Source organism: Bos grunniens, chromosome 20, assembly GCF_055505025.1.
Source record: "Bos grunniens cultivar Pamir isolate PY7600 chromosome 20, Bosgru_T2T1.0, whole genome shotgun sequence".
Taxonomy (NCBI): domain Eukaryota; kingdom Metazoa; phylum Chordata; class Mammalia; order Artiodactyla; family Bovidae; genus Bos; species Bos grunniens.
The window spans coordinates 18343648-18363556 of record NC_141184.1 but is presented as its reverse complement, the minus strand read 5'-3'; the positions used below and the strand labels follow the sequence as shown (position 1 = coordinate 18363556).

The 19909-nt window shown below is 37.5% G+C and overlaps 1 protein-coding gene across 10 annotated transcripts in view; it reads left to right on the top strand.

Annotated features, from left to right (window-relative positions):
- Nucleotides 1–19909, top strand: part of CDH18 (cadherin 18) — a 1278664-nt gene that overhangs the window by 856092 nt on the left and 402663 nt on the right. For all 10 annotated transcript variants that reach the window (XM_086362510.1, XM_086362508.1, XM_086362509.1 and 7 more), the window contains one exon: nt 14064–14547. In XM_086362510.1, coding sequence (XP_086218636.1) covers nt 14320–14547 — 228 coding nt within the window. In that variant the 5' untranslated portion in view covers nt 14064–14319. The remainder of the gene's footprint in view (nt 1–14063; nt 14548–19909) is intronic.

Here is a 19909-nt window from a genome sequence, read left to right as displayed (position 1 = left end):
ACAAACTTGGCTTTGTTTATTCATTTGACTGTTTGTTCATTGACTAAACTGAATCTTGACTGCCTGCACCTGATAGCAAGTTCTAGTCTTTTTTGGAAGACCGGAAATGTGTAAGTCATGTAATAAATGACTAATATGACTCTAGGGGAAGAAAAACATTTTTTCCATATACCTTTTAGATTCTTGACTGGGGCTCTTGAAATAAGAGCAATTAATAAGAGAAAAACATACACATTTATTTAATATAAGGGTTTTTTTTTTTTTTTTTTGTGAGATGGGAGTCCTCTTAAGGAAATTAAGATCCAAAGAAGCAGTTTGAGCCGATATTTATATACTGAGTTGGACAAAGAATAAGAAATTGTGAAAAAGTGACAAGGCAAAGGCTGCTTGGGCTACTTAGTGAATTAGGTAGAGAAGTGACTAGAAAGCTATGAGTTAATTTAGCAAGCCTTCTTTATACAGATTTCTCTTGGTGTCCACTTCCCAGTTTGGTGAGAATGTTTCTTTCCTTCTATATTAAAGAGGGCACCTCTTCTATTTGAGTTTTACCTCCTACTTTTAGGAAAGTCAGGGTATGCTTTTTGCATCTGGTGATTTTCAAGTGCCTTTAACTTAATCTGTATGCCTGAGTGGCATATTTTGGAGTGGCAAATTCTTTTTCTTTTTTAGTATCCATGTTATTTATTTATTTATTTTTCCCATATAATTTTAAAAATTGATATGTTGTATTTTCATTGTTATTTAGTTCAAGAAATTTTGCTTTTATCTTTTGTTTTGTTTTTTCCTTTTGACATTTCTTTTTTTTTTTTTTTTTTTTTGGTACGGGGAGGGAGAGGGGAGGAGGGTTGAGGATGGGGAACACGTGTATACCTGTGGTGGATTCATGTTGATATATGGCAAAACCAATACATTATTTGTAAAGTTAAATAATAAAATAAAATAAAAAAAAAGAAATGTCAAAATGGAGTGGCAAATTCTTAACTTTTTTATGACTGTAAAGAGAACAGGGGACCTTAGGAACATGGTGATGGTCTCTGAAAACTCACTTGGGAACTGGTGATTTGCTGGTTATTAAAACAATGTCGTGGACTTTTCATTTAGAAGAAACAGCACATACAGAGGCATAAAGCTAGCAGGAGTGCAGCCTAGTCAGGAGATGGTGGTTTAGTCACTAAGTCATGTCTGACTCTTGTGACCCCATGGACTGTAGCCCACCAGGCTCCTCTGTCCATGGGATTTTCCAGGGAAGAATACTGGAGTGTGTTGCCATTTCCTCCTCAAAGGAATCTTGCCAACCCAGGGATCAAACCCAGGTCTCTTGCCTCTCTTGCATTGCAGACAGGCTCTTTACTGCTGAGCCACTATGATATGGTGAGCATGGTAAAATATGGATGGGTTGTGGGTTTTCCAGGGCAGGCAGTAAAGATGAGAAGAGAAGTGGAACTGCCTCCGATATTGGCAAGTCATGAATTTCTTGTGGGTTTTTTTTCTTTTTTTCTATTCTGCAGGTGAAGCAAAGGCATGAAGGAATTTCAAGCAAGAGTTTGAGGAGATGAAATATAGCTGGAGGGTAGATTTCAAAGGGAGAGGCGTTAAGGGAGCCCTTTGTCACTCCTGTTTGCATCACGTAGTGCTATACGCTGGGAATGACACAGTGAAGGCATAAGATATGCCTTCTGACTTCAGAGGGAAAAGAGTGAAAATCAAGACCTACACATTTTCATACTTGTGATTAAAAAATGCAGAGAAGATTTCCTCCAAAAAATAAGTTCTCTGGCGTTTAGAATAGACTGTCATGCATCATCTTCCCATGCTTTTATTCTTATTTTCCTTTCCTTTCTCTCCTTCCTCTGTATTTTATTTCCCAAACCCTCCATCTCCAAAGCCATGGAGAATACACCATTTCAGCTCAACAGTTGTTAAATCAGAGTTATGGTCAGCTCTGTGTAACAGAAACATGAAATAGTTGTGGCTTTACACAGACTGAAATACTTTCTCTCTTAACTGAGCTCAGAGAGGCAGCCCAGGGCTCACATGGCAGTTTGCTCTTCAGTGCTCTCTGAGATAAAGTTGCTTGGTTCCTCTGTCTCTAGGCAATGGCTTTCACTTTCATGATCCAATTGGGGGCTCCAGACATCACAATCAGGATTCTTGTATCGAGATGGAGGGATTGGGTAGAATAGATCAACAGCCTTCTAGGGAAATTTCCTAGAAAGTTAACAGAGTACTTGTCCCTATATTCCATTGGCTAGAATTCAGGAATTGGACCCTACTCAGCTACCAGTGAGGCTAAGAAATATAGTCTTTTTTTTCCAGGGAAGTGAGGTTAAGAGACTTAAGTCTGGCATAAGATAATGAAGCTACTCTGAGTCTCTGTGCCAGTAGGATTCCTTTAGTATTTTTTGATGATTTAAATCAAACCAAATAATCATTTTAAAATTAATTTCATGAAACACTATTATGTGAAATGCACACATACATACAAGAACATAAAACACAAAAAAATAGTATGACAGGTAGAAGTACTTTTCGAAGACGTGAAGAAAATCAAAATATTCATCACTCTGACAAATACAGATAAGCCAGGAAATATTGCATTGGATACCATTTTCTTTCTTCTATTGTTGTTTTCTAATTTTTTGAATAACTTTGCTATGTATTATGAAGATTAGAATCAGAAACCTGAAAACTGGGGATAATTCTATGATATTAACTGTTGCAGCCAAATCAAACAATATTGTCAGTATCATTTTACTTATGCATATCCTTTCAGGACATTGCTCTTCCTACTTCTATGCATAATTTCTGGAATGTATGAAATAATAAAACCCTATATAAACATGTTTGCATTAATTTAAAAATAATGAAGTGTATCTTGAGAGAGAAGAATAGCAACAATGTGAATGATCTCCAATATGTATATATGTGTGTGTGTATGCCAACATAGTAGGAATGTTCATATACATTTTTACTCTATATATAGTGAATAAAATATTGCTCATAGTGGCATAGAGTATATGCCTTTGCAACGTTTACTCATGCACATTTAGTTCCATATTTGAATGATTTCCTTAATTTCCTCCATGAATGACTTCCTTAATTTCCTCCATTTAACTTAGTGAGAAATCAGGATTTGATTGATGAAATGAAACTTTGTTATCCAGTACAGTACTTTCACTTCCTTGATTGTGACAAGTTTTAAGTAAGAAACAAAGTATGTCAACCACATCATAGCATGCTTTTTAAAAAGTATGTTTTTTCTTTTGTAACACATTATTACAATTAAATGTTCTAAGTTGAAACTTGGAATTTTAACACCATTCTTGCTATACAAACCCTGAACTAATTTGTCTGTTTCCCATGTATTTATTACTTCACTCAACAAATAATTACTTATTGGCTACAATATGTAAGGTACTTCACTAGCCAGTATAGGAGATGGAAAATACAAAATACATAAAACATAGTGTTTGAACTATAAAAAATCTGATTCAAAGGAAAAATTAAATAGCACCTACATAAATAGAATAGTGGTTTGCAAAAGTAAGAAAGAATTAGATAAATGTTATAGAAATTCAGAGGAGCAAGTGATTACATTAAACTAGACTGTTGCATTCGGAGAAGGCAATGGCACCCCACTCCAGTACTCTTGCTTGGAAAATCCCATGGACGGAGGAGCCTGTTAGGCTGCAGTCCATGGGGTCGCTAAGAGTTGGACACAACTGAGCGACTTCACTTTCACTTTTCACTTTCATGCATTGGAGAAGGAAATGGCAGCCCACTCCAGTGTTCTTGCCTGGAGAATCCCAGGGACGGGGGAGCCTCGTGGGCTGCCATCTATGGGGTCGCACAGAGCTGGACACAACTGAAGTGACTTAGAATAGCATGATATATCACTTGACTTTCAAGTGAAGAATTTGAGATGTTACTGTATTTTCAAGTTAATAAGTTAGGTTGCCACAGTTTTATAGATGCTGGCAGAACACAAAACCTCTGGACTGAAGGCTTTATTACAGCACAGCAGAAAGCATGAGTTTCCATTGTCCTTGCATGCCACTGGGGAACAGGAAGCCGCCAGATATATAATGCACACTTAGTGTATTCGGGTCACAGCTAAGGACCCCTGAATTTTGGGATCCCCTGTCTCCTAAAGGATCTAGTAACACACCTCTCCAACCTTTTACCTAGATAAAGACATGATATTTATAATTGTCAGAAAATAAATCTACCTGCTTCCCCCAAAGAAGGTTCTGTCTATTCGAAGACTATTTGCTATATAACATCCTTGAAAAAATAGAATGAAACGAAGCTGTCAATGCCTCTTGCTCAGAAAATGTGCAGAAACACAAAAGACCCAAAGAGAATTGTCTCTTCAAATAGAGAAGTCTTTATAAAGAAACACCCTTTAATCCAGGCTACAAAAGATAGGTTTTACTAAATGGGGTTTGGGGAATAAGGCTTTTACAGCAAAGAAAATTGAATTAACCATGTGAGAAAGTAATGCCTTCAAGTGTGTAGTGGGTTTATCACCACATCTATGAAACTTAAATTAATATTTCACATTTTAAGACTATTTAAAATGTAATTTATATTTGTGTGCTTAGTCAGTCATGTCCAACTCTTTGTGACCCCATAAACTGCAGCACGCCAAGCTCCTCTGTCCATGGAATTCTCCAGACAGTGATACTGAAGTGGGTTGCTATTCCCTTCTCCAGATTTTCCCAACCCAGGGATTGAACCTGGGTCTCCTATATTGCAGGCAGATTCTTTATCACCTGAGCCACCAGGAAAGCCCATTTTAAAATTAAATATACATATTTTATTTTTTCAATCTATTTATTCAATTGGAGGATAAGTACTTAATAATATTGTGATTTATTATTATTATTATTATTTTGCCAAGCATCATTATGAATCGACCATAGGCTTACATGTATCTCCTCCATCCTGAAAGAGCCTCCCACCTCCCTCCCCACCCTATCCCTCCAGGTTGTCCCAGAGCACTCATTTGGGTGCCCTGTGTCATATATCAAACTCTCACTAGTAACCTATTTTACATATGGTAATATATATGTTTCAATTCTATTCTCTCAAATCATGCCACCCTCTCCTTCTCCCACTGAGCCAAAAGTCTATTCTTTACCTCTGAAATACATATATGTTAACTATAAAATAAATATATATGTTTTAAGTAAATGCAGTTGATCATACACAAATCTTGGGACTGTGAAGGACTATATCCTGAAATGGACAGATTGAAATTGAGAATATTGATTTGGGAGCCAACCTGGAAATAAAACTTGCAACTCATTTAGGTGAAGTTCTCTACAATGTCATGTCATCTATGAGTATTTGCATTTTGACTATAAACAAGAGCTGTTTAAGCTGACACTGAAGGAGACAAGTAAAATTAATTACTAATCAGATAACTTATCAATTGAGGAAGATTAAAACACTAATGGAAAAAACAGTAAAATTGAAAATGGCAGTGATGTTTTAGTTGCTAAGTCGTGTCTGTCTGACTCTTTGCAACCCCATCAAATGTAGTCTGCCAGACTCCTCTGTCCATGGGATTTTCCAGGCAAGAATACTGGAGTGGATTGCTATTTCTAGAGGACAGGTAGGTAAAACCAAAATTCAGAAGCCAGAATCAATGGAAATTCAGAACTAGGCTTAGAACAAGAGACTGCTACTGATATTATTCATCACTTGTTCTGAAAATGATGGAAACCACAGTTCAAAGGCTCAGATATACATCTGAGAATGCATCTTACCAGCAACAGCCGTTTTGCCTGTAAATACTAACCCAACAGATAACTTAAGGCTGTAGCTCAATCGGTTTAAAATCCGTATGCAATGGAGGAGACCTGGGTTCAATCCCTGGGTTGGGAAGACACTCTGGAGAAGCAAATAGCTACACACTCCAGTATTCTTGCCTGGAGAATCCCATGGACAGAGGAGCCTGGCAGGCTACAACCTATGGTATCACAAGAGTCGGGCATGACTGAGAGACTAAGCATGCATAGAACACAATATCCTGAATGTAGATAGGTAAGTAAATACATACATACGTATAAATGCACATACACAAAGATAGATAGTAGTGCATTTATTTTTATTAAACTGAAACATAGGTTTTGTTCAGTTTTTGTAATGTTTGCTTTATATAAGCACCCCAGAATTCAAATGTAAATTTCCTTATGTTTAAATCTGCCTGGCAGTATGGATTTTAATAATTTACCATTGAAAAGTTAAATTACATCATGTTCAAGATGCATCACATTCTTATGAAGAACAGCCTTCTCATCCAATGGGTTTGTAGGTTTGACAGGTGAGAAGATCCCCTTCTGTCCACTGGACATCATATTAGCATTAAATTGTGTTTCTCCACCTAAGATGTCCTTGTATATTTGCAATGAAAAAAATCCAAAAATTACAAACTTTCAATCATGCTTTATCTTCTTTGACATTTTCTCCTTAAATATTCAAAGTCAGATCAATTACTGCTAGTAATATGTGATGCTAAAGCTTAGAATTTGGTAGCAATTATAATTATAGGCTTTTTGAACATGTGAAATAGTATCTTACATTACTCCACACATACAGAAAATAGAAAGATGCATTCATAAAATAAGGTTGACAGTGTATATTTTACAGATGTTTCCAAAACAAGAAAAATACCAAAGAAATCTTCTTAAAAAATAAATAAATAAACAGAAGGTATTCTCTGGACTTCTTTGGGTTTCCAGATTTATAAATTGAGAATGAACAGAAAAGAAAGTCCAGTCAAAGGCCCAAGTTAAAAGCAATACATGTGGAGTAAATGTGATAGTATTTCTCTTTGAGAATGGCTCTGCCCCCAAGCCCTTTGATGGAATGATTATACTTAAAATCTGTAAATGGCTCATTACTGAATCTTGGGTGATGCTCATGAAAGTCAGCATAAGAAAAGCCTTAAGTGATACTCAGCGATTAAATCATAAATTCAAATATTTAGCTGAGCATGCTTAAAGATGATTCAATGAAAGTTTTTATTCATAAATGACAGATGTGAAGCTCAGAGAATAAACTGCTCATAAACAGATAGTTTTCTACAGAATAAGCATTTGAGGTCATGACTCAGTACAGAGGTCATGACTCAGTACAGAACTTAACTACAGAAGAAAGAATAGTTATGGAAGCAAGGGTACTAGTTTCTGGAGGCAGCGTTGAATCACCTCAATTAGATACTGCAGTGGGGTGAGAAGTCTGCATTTCACATTAGTGCAGGTAATGCTGTATTCATGTTTAGGGGATTATGACAGTATTATGACATTTATCAGAGAATGTTTTCATTGCTGCTGCTGCTGCTAAGTCGCTTCAGTCATGTCCGACTCTGTGCGACCCCATAGACAGCAGCCCACCAGGCTCCCCCGTCCCTGGGATTCTCCAGGCGAGAACACTGGAGTGGGTTGCCATTTCCTTCTCCAACGCATGAAAGTGAAAAGTGAAAGTGAAGTCACTCAGTCATGTCCGACTCCCAGCGACCCCATGGACTTGAAGCCCACCAGGCTCCTCCATTCATGGGATTCTCCAGGCAAGAGTACTGGAGTGGAGTGATCAAACAGCAAAAACCAACTCTGACCAAGGAAAGCAACAAAATGGTTTATTGGAAGAATATTCTGTAGCCATCAAAATTGGTGCAAGGCCTTAAAAATCAGGTTTGGCAAGAAGTAGTCTTGCCTGGAGAATCCGAGGGACGGGGGAGCCTGGTGGGCTGCCGTCTATGGGGTCACACAGAGCTGGACACAACTGAAGTGACTTAGTGGCAGCAGCAGCAGGAGGAACCAATAGGGACTTCCCTGGTAGCACAGCTGGTAAAGAATTTGCCTGCAATGCAGGGGACCCCCATTCGATTCCTTGGTTGGGAAGATCCCCTAGAGAAGGGATAGGCTACCCATTCCAGTATTCATGCACTTAACTGGTGACTCAGATGGTAAAGAATCGGCCTGCAATACGGGAGACCTGGGTTCGATCCCTGGGTTGGGAAGATTCCCTGAAAGAGGGCATGGCAACTCTCTCCTGTATTCTTGCTTGGGGAATCCCCATGGACAGAGGAGCCTGGTGGGCTACAGCCTATGGGGTCATAGAGAGTCGGACACAACTGAGCCATTAAGGCACCAGATAGCACAGGAACCAATAGAAGTTAGGCAGTAAGAAGCAATGTTTCTTACTGGTACTCGACACTGAAACTACACAGCCAAGATCAGATCAGATCAGATCAGTCACTCAGTCGTGTCCGACTCTTTGCGAACCCATGAATCGCAGCACGCCAGGCCTCCCTGTCCATCACCAAATCCCGAAGTTCACTGAGACTCACGTCCATTGAGTCAGTGATGCCATCCAGCCATCTCATCCTCTGTCGTCCCCTTCTCCTCTTGCCCCCAATCCCTCCCAGCATCAGAGTCTTTTCCAATGAGTCAACTCTTCGCATGAGGTGGCCAAAGTACTGGAGTTTCTGCTTTAGTATCATTCCTTCCAAAGAAATCTCAGGGCTGATCTCCTTCAGAATGGACTGGTTGGAACTCCTTGCAGTCCAAGGGACTCTCAAGAGTCTTCTCCAACACCACAGTTCAAAAGCATCAATTCTTCAGTGCTCAGCCTTCTTCACAGTCCAACTCTCACATCCATACATGACCACAGGAAAAACCATAGCCTTGACTAGGCAAACCTTTGTTGGCAAAGTAATGTCTCTGCTTTTGACTATGCTATCTAAGTTGGTCATAACTTTCCTTCCCAGGAGTAAGCGTCTTTTAATTTCATGGCTGCAGTCACCATCTGTAGTGATTTTGGAGCCCAGAAAAATAAAGTCTGACACTGTTTCCACTGCTTCAGCAATATGTGAACCGTGAACTTCCTGATGTTCAAGCTGGTTTTAGAAAAGGCAGAGGAACCAGAGATCAAATTGCCAGCATCCGCTGGATCATGGAAAAAGCAAGAGAGTTCCAGAAAAACATCTATTTCTGCTTTATTGACTATGCCAAAGCCTTTGACTGTGTGGATCACAATAAACTGTGGAAAATTCTGAAAGAGATGGTAATACCAGACCACCTGACCTGCCTCTTGAGAAATCTTTGTGCAGGTCAGGAAGCAACAGTTAGAACTGGACATGGAACAACAGACTGGTTCCAAATAGGAAAAGGAGTTTGTCAAGGCTGTATATTGTCACCCTGTTTATTTGACTTATATGCAGAGTACATCATGAGAAACGCTGGACTGGAAGAAACACAAGCTGGAATCAAGATTGCTGGGAGAAATATCAATAACCTCAGATACGCAGATGACACCACCCTTTTGGCAGAAAGTGAAGAGGAACTAAAAAGCCTCTTGATGAAAGTGAAAGTGGAGAGTGAAAAAGTTGGCTTAAAGCTCAACATTCAGAAAACAAAGATCATGGCATCCGGTCCCATCACTTCATGGGAAAAAGTGACCCTTAATTCATGCAACTGCCACCGAACTCTTTCCATAATGGCTGCTAAGTTCACCATGGCTGCATCTGGCCCTTAAGTCATTTACCACTGCTATGAACAATGCATCATCTGCCCTGATATCCATCAATCATCTGCTCCAGGTTATTGCAACATGTCATTAATATTCACATGCCATCGATGTAAGTTCTAACTAAGAGATTAGAAGAAGGAGGCATCTGGTCCCTTTAGGTGTTATGCTTAGGGTTCTGTTTATCACGTTTCATATATTGGAGAGTTTCAGGAAAATAGGAAATGTATTTGAATAGTGCTTAGTTAAAAAGCAACAACAAAATAGCGAATGGCTGTAAAGTATTTCTATTGTGTTGTTTTCAACCAATGGTTTATTTTTTATTATTTACATTTTAATTCTAAGCTATACAGGGGCAGATTACTTGAAATAGGACAGTCAATTTTCACATTTGGATTTCTGTCCTCTCATTGTGTAGTAAATGAAGTTACTTTCACAAGTACAGTTGTGATGTTTACATTTGCTCTTTTGTTCAGTGGGGCCTCACTTACTGCTTCTCATAATTGTCATAATAGAGATTCAGAAACAATACATAGGTACATTAAATTGCTTTTGTATAATTTGGGGGTGCCATACGAGATAAATTATTGCAAAGAAATCAGTCATTCTATGTATCTGTAATGCCTTACAAAAGCCACTTTCTTCACCTTCTACTCATGAATTATGCTTTGTTAAACAACTTGGCATAAAGGGCAAAGATGTTAATTTCACTTAAAATCACACCAAATGGTGTGAAGACATTAAGAAAGCAACACGTTCTATATATTAATCAACATGACTTCTAAGAAGAAAGTCTCTTTTTTTGAGATGCATGAGTTGGAAATTAAGAAAGTTTTTTATTTTATTTTATTTTTTTTTCTTTTTTTAAACTTTAGTTTATTTTTAAACTTTACATAATTGTATTAGTTTTGCCAAATATCAAAATGAATCCGCCACAGGCATACATGTGTTCCCCATCCTGAACCCTCCTCCCTCCTCCCTCCCCACACCATCCCTCTGGGTCGTCCCAGTGCACCAGCCCCAAGCATCCAGTATCGCGCATCGAACCTGGACTGGCAACTCGTTTCTTACAAGTCTTTTAAAATATATATTTATTTATTTGGCTGCACTGAGGCTTAGTTATGGCATTCAGGATCTAGTTTCCTGACCAAGGATGGAACGCAGGCCCCCTGCAGTGGGAGTGTGGAGTGGTAGCCACTGGACCACCAGAAAAGTCCCCCAAATTAAGAAACTGTTGATAAATTAAAGTTAAAAACGATCCAAATAACTTATTAGATGAACTGGAAGACTATTCAAATCAATTATTCAAGTCACAAATGAGAAAATTGAGACTCAAAATTAGATGTTTCATGTGAGTGCGCATTTTAAATACGTTGTCAAAAAAAAAAAAGAGAGAAAATCTCTGTTTTTGGACTTTCTCTCCATTGCTCTTACCATGTTGGAGTTAGAGTGGTATTGCTCTTTTTTTTTTTTTTTTATGTGTTAGAAGCATTTTTGAATCATTTTAATTTAAATCAATCAAAATGTGTCTTTGCCCTTGACAATATTGCAGATTTCAATTTATATTTTCTAGCAACTAAAATAAAATTTCAATTCAAATTCAGTATAATTCTTGCACAATTGGTGATGTAAGAATCTGTCAGTTCAGTTCAGTTTAGTCACTCAGTCGTGTCCGACTCTTCTCGACCCTGTGAATCGCAGCATGCCAGGCCTCCCTGTCCACCACCAACCCCCAGAGTTCACTCAGACCCACGTCCATCGAGTCAGTGATGCCATCCAGCCATCTCATCCTCTGTCGTCCCCTTCTCCTCCTGCCCCCAATCCCTCCCAGCATCAGAGTCTTTTCCAATGAGGCAACTCTTCTCATGAGGTGGCCAAAGTACTGGAGTTTCAGCTTTAGCATCATTCCTTCCAAAGAAATCCCAGGGCTGATCTCCTTCAGAATGGACTGGTTGGATCTCCTTGCAGTCCAAGGGACTCTCAAGAGTCTTATCCAACACCACAGTTCAAACGCACCAATTCTTCGGTGCTCAGCTTTCTTCACAGTCCAATTCTCACATCCATACATGACCACAGGAAAAACCATAGGTGTGCTTAGTCGCTCAGTTGTGTTTGACTCTTTGCGACCCTGTGGTCTGTATCCCACCAGACTCCTTTGTCCATGGGGATTCTCCAGGCAAGAATACTGGAGTGGGTTGCCATGCCCTCCCTTAGGGGATCTCCACAACCCAGGCATAAAACCCAGGTCTCCCTTTAGGCAGATTCTTTTACCATCTGAGCCACCAGGGAAGCCCATGGGGAGAGATACTGATAGAGAGAAGCACCTTGCTCTGGGCCTTGTAATTTTTTTCATTCCCTGACTTAGTGTCAACATTTTTCCCAATTGAGAAAAAGAATTATTCGATGATTGATTACTTATACTCAGTTTTTTAAATCATTTATATTTTCATGTCAACCACCTTGTAATTCATTTAGGTCTACATTTCGGTTTGCTCTGATTTGCAAGGGTGAACTTTATGGAGTGAGAAAGTGATACCTCTAATGTTTTTTACTAGATGAAATAGCTGTAATCTTGAGTAAATAGTTTTCTTTTCCTAAACACATGGTAGCTCAGACAGTAAAGCATCTGCCTACAATGAGGGAGACCCGGGTTCAATCCCTGGGTCGGGAAGATCCTCTGGAAAAGGAAATGGCAACCCTCTCCAGTATTCTTGCCTGGAAAATCCCATGGACAGAGGAGCCTGGTAGACTACAGTCTATGGGGTTGCAAAGAGTCGGACATGACAAAGAGACTTCACTTTCACTTTCTAAACACATCTTGAAACACACATATATACAAAAAGAGAAAAACATGCTACACAGTTTAATGTGGTTTCAACAAGCTAATAATTTTACTCAAACTTTTCGATCCCAAATCCTGTCTTTTGTTTTCCAAAATGTTTCTGAAGTTTTATTGTCTAGTTGTACTAAAACCAAAGTTCAATCCTCAGTTCAGTTCAATTTCATCGCTCAGTCATGTCCGACTCTTTGCAACCCCATGGACTGCAGCACCAGCCTCCTCTGTCCATCACCAACTCACAGAGCTTACTCGAACTCATTTCCATCGCGTCAGTGATGCCATCCAACCATCTCATCCTCTGTCATCCCCTTCTCCTGCTTTCAATATTTCCAAGCATCAGAGTTTTTTCCAGCGAGTTGTTTCTTCACATCAGGGGGCTAACGTATTGGAGTTTCAGCTTCAGCATCAGTCTTTCCAATGAATATTCAGGACTGGTTTCCTGTAGGATTGACTGGTTGGATCTCTTTGCACTCCAGGGGACCCTCAAGAATCTTCTCCAACACCACAGTTCAAAAGCCTCAGTTCTTTGGTGCTCAGCTTTCTTTATAGTCCAACTCTCATATCCATCCATGACTACTGGAAAAACCATAGCTTTGACTAGATGGACTTTTGTTGGTAAAGTAGTGTCTCTGTTTTTAAATATGCTGTCTAGGTTGGTCATAGCTTTTCTTCCAAGGAGCAAGCGTCTTTTAATTTTATTCCTTTTAACTGTAGCCTATCAGGCTCTTCTGTCCATGGGATTTTCCAGGCAAGAGTGCTGGAGTGGATTGCCATTTCCTTCTCCAGGGAATCTTCCCAACCCAGGAATCGAGCCCAGGTCTCCCACATTGCAGGCAGATGCTTTACCGTCTGAGCCACAGGGAAGCCTTTTAATTTCAAGTCCTCAGCTTTCCTTATTTGAAAAGCAAAGCATTTCCCACTCTGTTCTTTTTGCCACCATCTTTTTTTTTCCGTATCTCTCTTTGCATAGCTGCTAGAATTATGTGTAGTGTCATTCTAGGCTTGAATCTGAAGCTGAAGACCACATTCTAATCTACAGGCCTACTAAAACCCAAGCAAGCTAGTATTCAGTCATTGATATTCTTACTTGTTCAGTTGTGCTAATCTTATCCCAGATGTGGAGTGGCTTTCAATAGCATGCATATTTTTCAGCTATCTTCTTTCTTTAATTTTGCTTACTAAAGATTTTAAGTACCTGCTTGATTGCTGTGATGGTTTGTGAAATATTTTCAATCTGAGGGAATATTCCATGAAGTTCTGTGAGTCACATGTAATAGGTGATTGATCTATATTAAGTTGTATTACATCTAACAAAAGCAAGATAAACACAAAAACCAAATTAAAAATTTGCACTTAGTGTGGAGTCCCTAATAGGTCACATTTTGTAAGGCACATATTCATGGTCAATTTTTAAGCTCTCTAGGACTGCATTTCTATTGTTTTAAATAATTAAATACACACATATATATATAAAGCTGGGATTTAAAATACAAATACGTATGCCTGTGTAAAAATACCATGTGCAGACTTGAGCATGACTGTGTATGTTTGTGTTTATTTACAAAAGAACTTGAACATATTCTTTGCCTATCAGCATCACCCTGCAAAACAGTATAATTTGTATTCTGAGCAAATACTTAAAATTGCCATATTTTGTAATGTATATAATTTTCTCTCTTTCTATCAGGTGGAAAATGGTTGCCCCTGTTCACCTGCTGTGAAGACTTAGAATCACACAACTACGGCTTTGGTTCTCTAAGTGTTTCAGGATGTAAATGTAGCCTGACCATTCCCTGATGGGCTGTTAAATCATGGACATGCTAAACAATTTTCTTCGGACTGTCATTCCAGAAGATGCTTTGGCTTCTCTCTCGAATGCTCACTAGGCATTTGTAGCTGACAAGGAAAAGCAAGAAAGCTGTGAACTGGAAAGTTATCTTACAATGAAAATTACGAGTACCTCCTGCATCTGCCCAGTCCTGGTGTGTCTCTGCTTTGTGCAGAGGTGTTATGGGACCACTCACCACGGCTCCATCAGGGGGACCAGAAACCAAACCAAACACATCGAAGGCGAAACTGAAGTCCACCACCGTCCCAAAAGGGGATGGGTTTGGAATCAGTTCTTTGTTTTAGAAGAACATATGGGACCAGATCCACAGTATGTTGGAAAAGTAAGTTTTTGTTTATTGTTTGTTTTTTCCTCTCCTGGGAAATTGTGGGGTGTGATAAGGGTGGAGCTGGAGTTGCATTTGAAGAGAATGGAACTTAAGTGAATTATGTTACAGAATGTTATTTCTTATTCTGAACATTTTGAAATAATGATTATAAAAAATGAATGTGACCAAGCATGTCACATCTCCATAAACATCAGTTCGTATGTACTAGACTGAATTTTCTTTACCAGTGTATCACTCCTTCTTTCTCTCATGTAAAATGTAAACACTTTAAACACACAATTCAGTAATTTTGTCTTTAGTACTGTGAAGGTGTATTAGAATTCACCGTGTCATTTCTTGGCACATTGATATTTACAGATTTTTTTTTTTTGAGTGTTTTTTTTTAATTTAATTTAATTTTTAAACTTTACAATATTGTATTAGTTTTGCCAAATATCGAAATGAATCTGCCACAGGTATACCCGCGTTCCCCATCCTGAACCCTCCTCCCTCCTCCCTCCCCTACCCTCCCCCTGGGTCGTCCCAGTGCACCAGCCCCAAGCGTCCAGTACCGTGCATCGAACCTGGACTGGCGACTCGTTTCATACATGATATTATACATGTTTCAATGCTATTCTCCCAAATCTCCCCACCCTCTCCCTCTCCCACAGAGTCCATAAGACTGATCTATACAGATTTTTTTTTAAATCTACTGCTGTTGTACATAAAGCTAAGAAAATCTATGACTTCTAATATAGTGTTTTTAATTGTTACAAAGGTTGTAGTTGAATTTGTCAGCATTTATAAGCACATGGATATTTATCAAACCCCCAAATTAATTTCCATACACATAGTAATATATTTTAAATATAGATTAAATATATACTCAATGTACAGGTTTTGTTAAAATCCCCAAAGAATGAAGCTGATAAAATGATAAGGAACTTCACACTAACTTTCCTTTCTCTCAGACATACAGACAAGACATTTTAATGGCTGGTCAAACCCTTTAGGAAATTGTGTGCTCAGTAATAAGGGGCAGTTTAAGCACATGTCATTGAGGTTCCAGGGTAAAGAAGAGCATGGGAAGTGGGGAGACCGTCTTCTGATAAATTACTGGTGGCTGGCAAGCAGCCACACTCAGGTTGGTTCAGTACCTATGGGAAAAGAAGCAAGTACAGCAGTAGAATCTTCATGACTACAGGCTCCATGACTTCTTCTTTATATATATATATATATATATATATATATATATATATATATATATATATAAATTTATTTATTTTAACTGGAGGCTAATTAGTTTACAATATTGTATTGGTTTTGCCATACATCAACATGAATCTGCCACGGGTGTACACATGTTCCCCATCCTGAACCCCGCTCCCACCTTCCTCCCCATACCATCCCTCTGGGTCATCCCAGTGCACCATCCCCAAGCATCCTGTATCATGCATTGAACCTGGACTATGTGAAACAAATCGCCAGGCTCTGTGACTTCTATCTCCCTGCTTGCCTATTTATTTTCACTTTAGCACTGTTAGTGCTAAAAAAAAAAAAAAAATAGTACTCCATCCAAAGCCAGGGTGCTTCCCTAATGTGTAGGCAGTGCAGGAGCACAGCCATCTGTTCCACCTCTCATCCAACAGGAACTGAGTTGCAGCTGTGTTTTCCATACAAGGCAGGAGCTATGGAGTCAGAATATGAAGCACAAAACCATCTGGAAAAATTCTATCATTCTCTGACATGTATATCAAAATAAGAAGAAAAGCCCCTTATCTTCATCCTATGGGTTTTCCCTATGGTGTATTCCATATAGTAAATGTAAATAAGTATACTAAAAGTAAAAACATAATATATTGAATTACTATAAATTTATTTTTGTTATGAACTTCAAAATCTTTTTTCTATAACCCTTTCACTCCTTGAAAAGGAGGGGGGTGGGAGAAGGAACATAAAAATGTTTCTTTTTTGGAGTATTCCAAAAGGAAAAAATATATATATATATATATTATTAAAATATGTTGTTTACTTTTTGTCATTTTAGTTTAATTAAAAATCAAAATCAAATTTGCTAGAAAGAAGAAGGGAAAGATCAGATAGTTTCTCAGTTTTTGATGGTTTATCTAGTTTTAGTAAAAGTTGAAATCTCAATCAGTAGTTTAGTTACAAATAATCTTTCTGGGCTTGGGCACCAGTGAACATATGGTTGAGAGCTTGTTAGCCACCAGGAGGTGGTGAGGGCCGGGAAACTGTTCCTTTGTGAAGGTTCTGCAGAAATCGGGGTCCATTCTAGTTGTAGTATTAACAGACAAATTAAAGGGTCACACCCTAAGGTATGATCCTCTTGTTCTCTATCTGACTTGTATCCCTTTACTCATAATCTTCTTTCTCAATAGTCATCTGCCTTTGTGAGCAATTCTAACTTGATTTTACAGGCTCATTCTCCTCATACATCACCCCTTACAAACATATATACATACATACATGATTGTGAAAATTAAAAAAAAAAAAAACACTTTTAATGTCCAACAATACACATGATCCTGCCCCATTATTTTTATTAAAGAAAATAATTTATATTTAAATAAAATAAATACATTATTGCTGCTGCTGCTGAGTCACTTCAGTCGTGTCTGACTCTGTGCGACCCCATAGACGGCAGCCCACCAGGCTCCCCCGTCCCTGGGATTCTCCAGGCAAGAACACTGGAGTGGGTTGCCATTTCCTTCTCCAATGCATGAAAATGAAAAGTGGAAGTGAAGTCGTGCAGTCGTGTACAACTCTTTGCAACCCCATGGACTGCAGCCTACCAGGCTCCTCCGTCCATGGGATTTTCAGGCAAGAGTACTGGAGTGGGGTGCCATTGCCTTCTCTGAAATACATTATTACATATATATATAAATACATTAATAATGAGCCAGCCATATATCCTGAGTAGAAGATAAAATCATTACAGTTTCTATAAGCATGAGAAGGGAACACATCCAAAGATCTGAAAATTATCTCCTTTACCCTTCTCTGACACAGAAATGTCCACAGGATTTTTGTCAACAAAAATAAAATAATAATCATACAATACAGTTCTGTTATTAATATATTTTCTACATTATAAGTTAGTTTCCATCATCCTTAAGCTCTGGGTTATAATTTTGTATATCTGTTGCTATATTTCACATTACAAAACATCTGAAACTGCTTGTAAGAGTTGAAGCCAAACTGTTTGACACTTACCAACTTCTTTTATATTTTTTAAAATTTTCTTCCAGTTTTCTTAGTCAATGATTGGATTTATTATGAGGGAACTTATTTTATTGACACTGGGCAATACACATTACTCACTACTAAGAGTTTTTTTTTTTTTTTTTAATAAAGCTAAGGAAATTTCTAATGGTAAATAGTATATATATATATATATATATATTATGTATACAGCATCTACATCTGAAATATATGCAATTATACATATATACAGGTATGTGTAATTGACAATTCATACTTTTTTCAGAATGTAAAAGCTATAGGAGATTAAATACCAAAACTATTATGTGTAGCGTGTGTCTATGTATTTATATATATCTATATATATCTATCTTGAATTTGATCTCATTGATTTATTAAAGATCTTTTTAAATACTTGAAAGTTTAGGGTCAGGAAGCCATAATAGCACATTTGTTAGTAAGTAAGTCCTTTCTTCCCAGAAAAAAACCTATATGGTAATGTAATTATAGCTTTACAACAAAAGTGTTCTCTCTTTTCCAAAAATTATATAATAAATAATATAGATCATTGTCTTTTATTTTTCAAAAATTAAACAGAGTTAAATGAATCCCATTATAACTCAGAATTTAATTTTATATAAAATATCACACACATACTAAAATGCAGGCTGTGTATGACACCCATCGTTAGAGTAGACTCATTGCTTTCATGAGATAATGAGAATTTCTAAGTAAACAGCAGAGTCTGAGTCAGGGCTTCTTTTTATCTGTATTACAACTGGTGAGTGTCTTTGATTTCCTTACATGTAACACTAAGAAATACTGTTTAATAGTTATAATTCAAGTGTGTTATAAAATTTGGTTTATAGTTTAGATTGTCAGTTAAACCACTGTCTGTGGTTGTGCTGACATTGCTTGCATAATAGATAATAATAACTATTGAAAAAATTAAGTTTTATTGGTGATACACAGAAATAACAAAACCAAATTCAGTTTCTAAACATGATTTCTTTTTTAATATAACTAGATTCACATTTATGTATTGAATGTAGCTGTTATCAAGCTACGATGGTAAAATTGAGAACCAGTGAAAGAAATTAAGAACCACAAAGTCTAAAGTATTTACTGATGACCATTTACAGAAAATATTTGGAACCCCTTTTCAAGGTTCCTGCCTTACCTCGTAGACTGAACACTCTGGAAGCAGGTTATGGGGCTGTTTCATCTTCATTTACACAGAACTCTATCTCAGTGCCTATTGTAATGCTCAAATGTGGTAATTCACTGGTAAGGGTTCTATAAATTATAGCTTTTTGTAGTCCTGTTAATGGTTGTAATAATTATTTGAAATTATTGAAACAAAAATCTCTGTCATCAAACATTTCTTTTATGGAAGTGTGAATTTACAGAGGTCTTTAATTCACCTCTTTCACTGGCATGCCCTCTCCCAAGGTTGTTTTAATGAATGTTTATTCGCTCTTGGTGTTTTTGTTGTTATTGCTGTTTAGTTGCATTGTAGGCAGTACTGTAATGAATGTCTTTGTACATACATCATTCAGCAAAGGTATAGATGTCCCTGAAGGAAGAGGTTTCCAGAGTGGAATTCTGGTTCAAAAATAAAAAATCTTTAATTTTGGTAGATGTTACCTATCCTTCTCCATAGGTGGTAGTGCACTTTACACCTCTGTCAGTGATGTGTAAGAATATATATTTCTCTATAGCAATGCCAACAAATGGGATTGTAAGACCTGGGATTTTGTAAGTAGGTAAAAATTGCATCTCTATGTATTCTCAGTATATTTTTGTCTTATTATGAATGAAATTGATCACATTTTTGTAGTTGAGGGAATATGAATATTCCTTTTTTTACTAACTGACTCTTTAGGCCATTTTGTTACTCTTTTAAACTTATCAGTACTAGTCAATAATTACATAATAGATGCAATAAATCTTTGCCAGCAATATTACCAATAATTTTTTCACAGTTGCAATTTACTCTTTGACTTTGTTTATAAGTTTGGCTTTATAGAAATGTATTATTTTAATTTGATCATTTTTTGCATTCTTTTAATTGAAACAACACTTTTATTTGATTTGAATTTTTTTGAAATTTGAAATATTGGTGTTCAGAATTAGTGCCAGGAGATTAAAAATG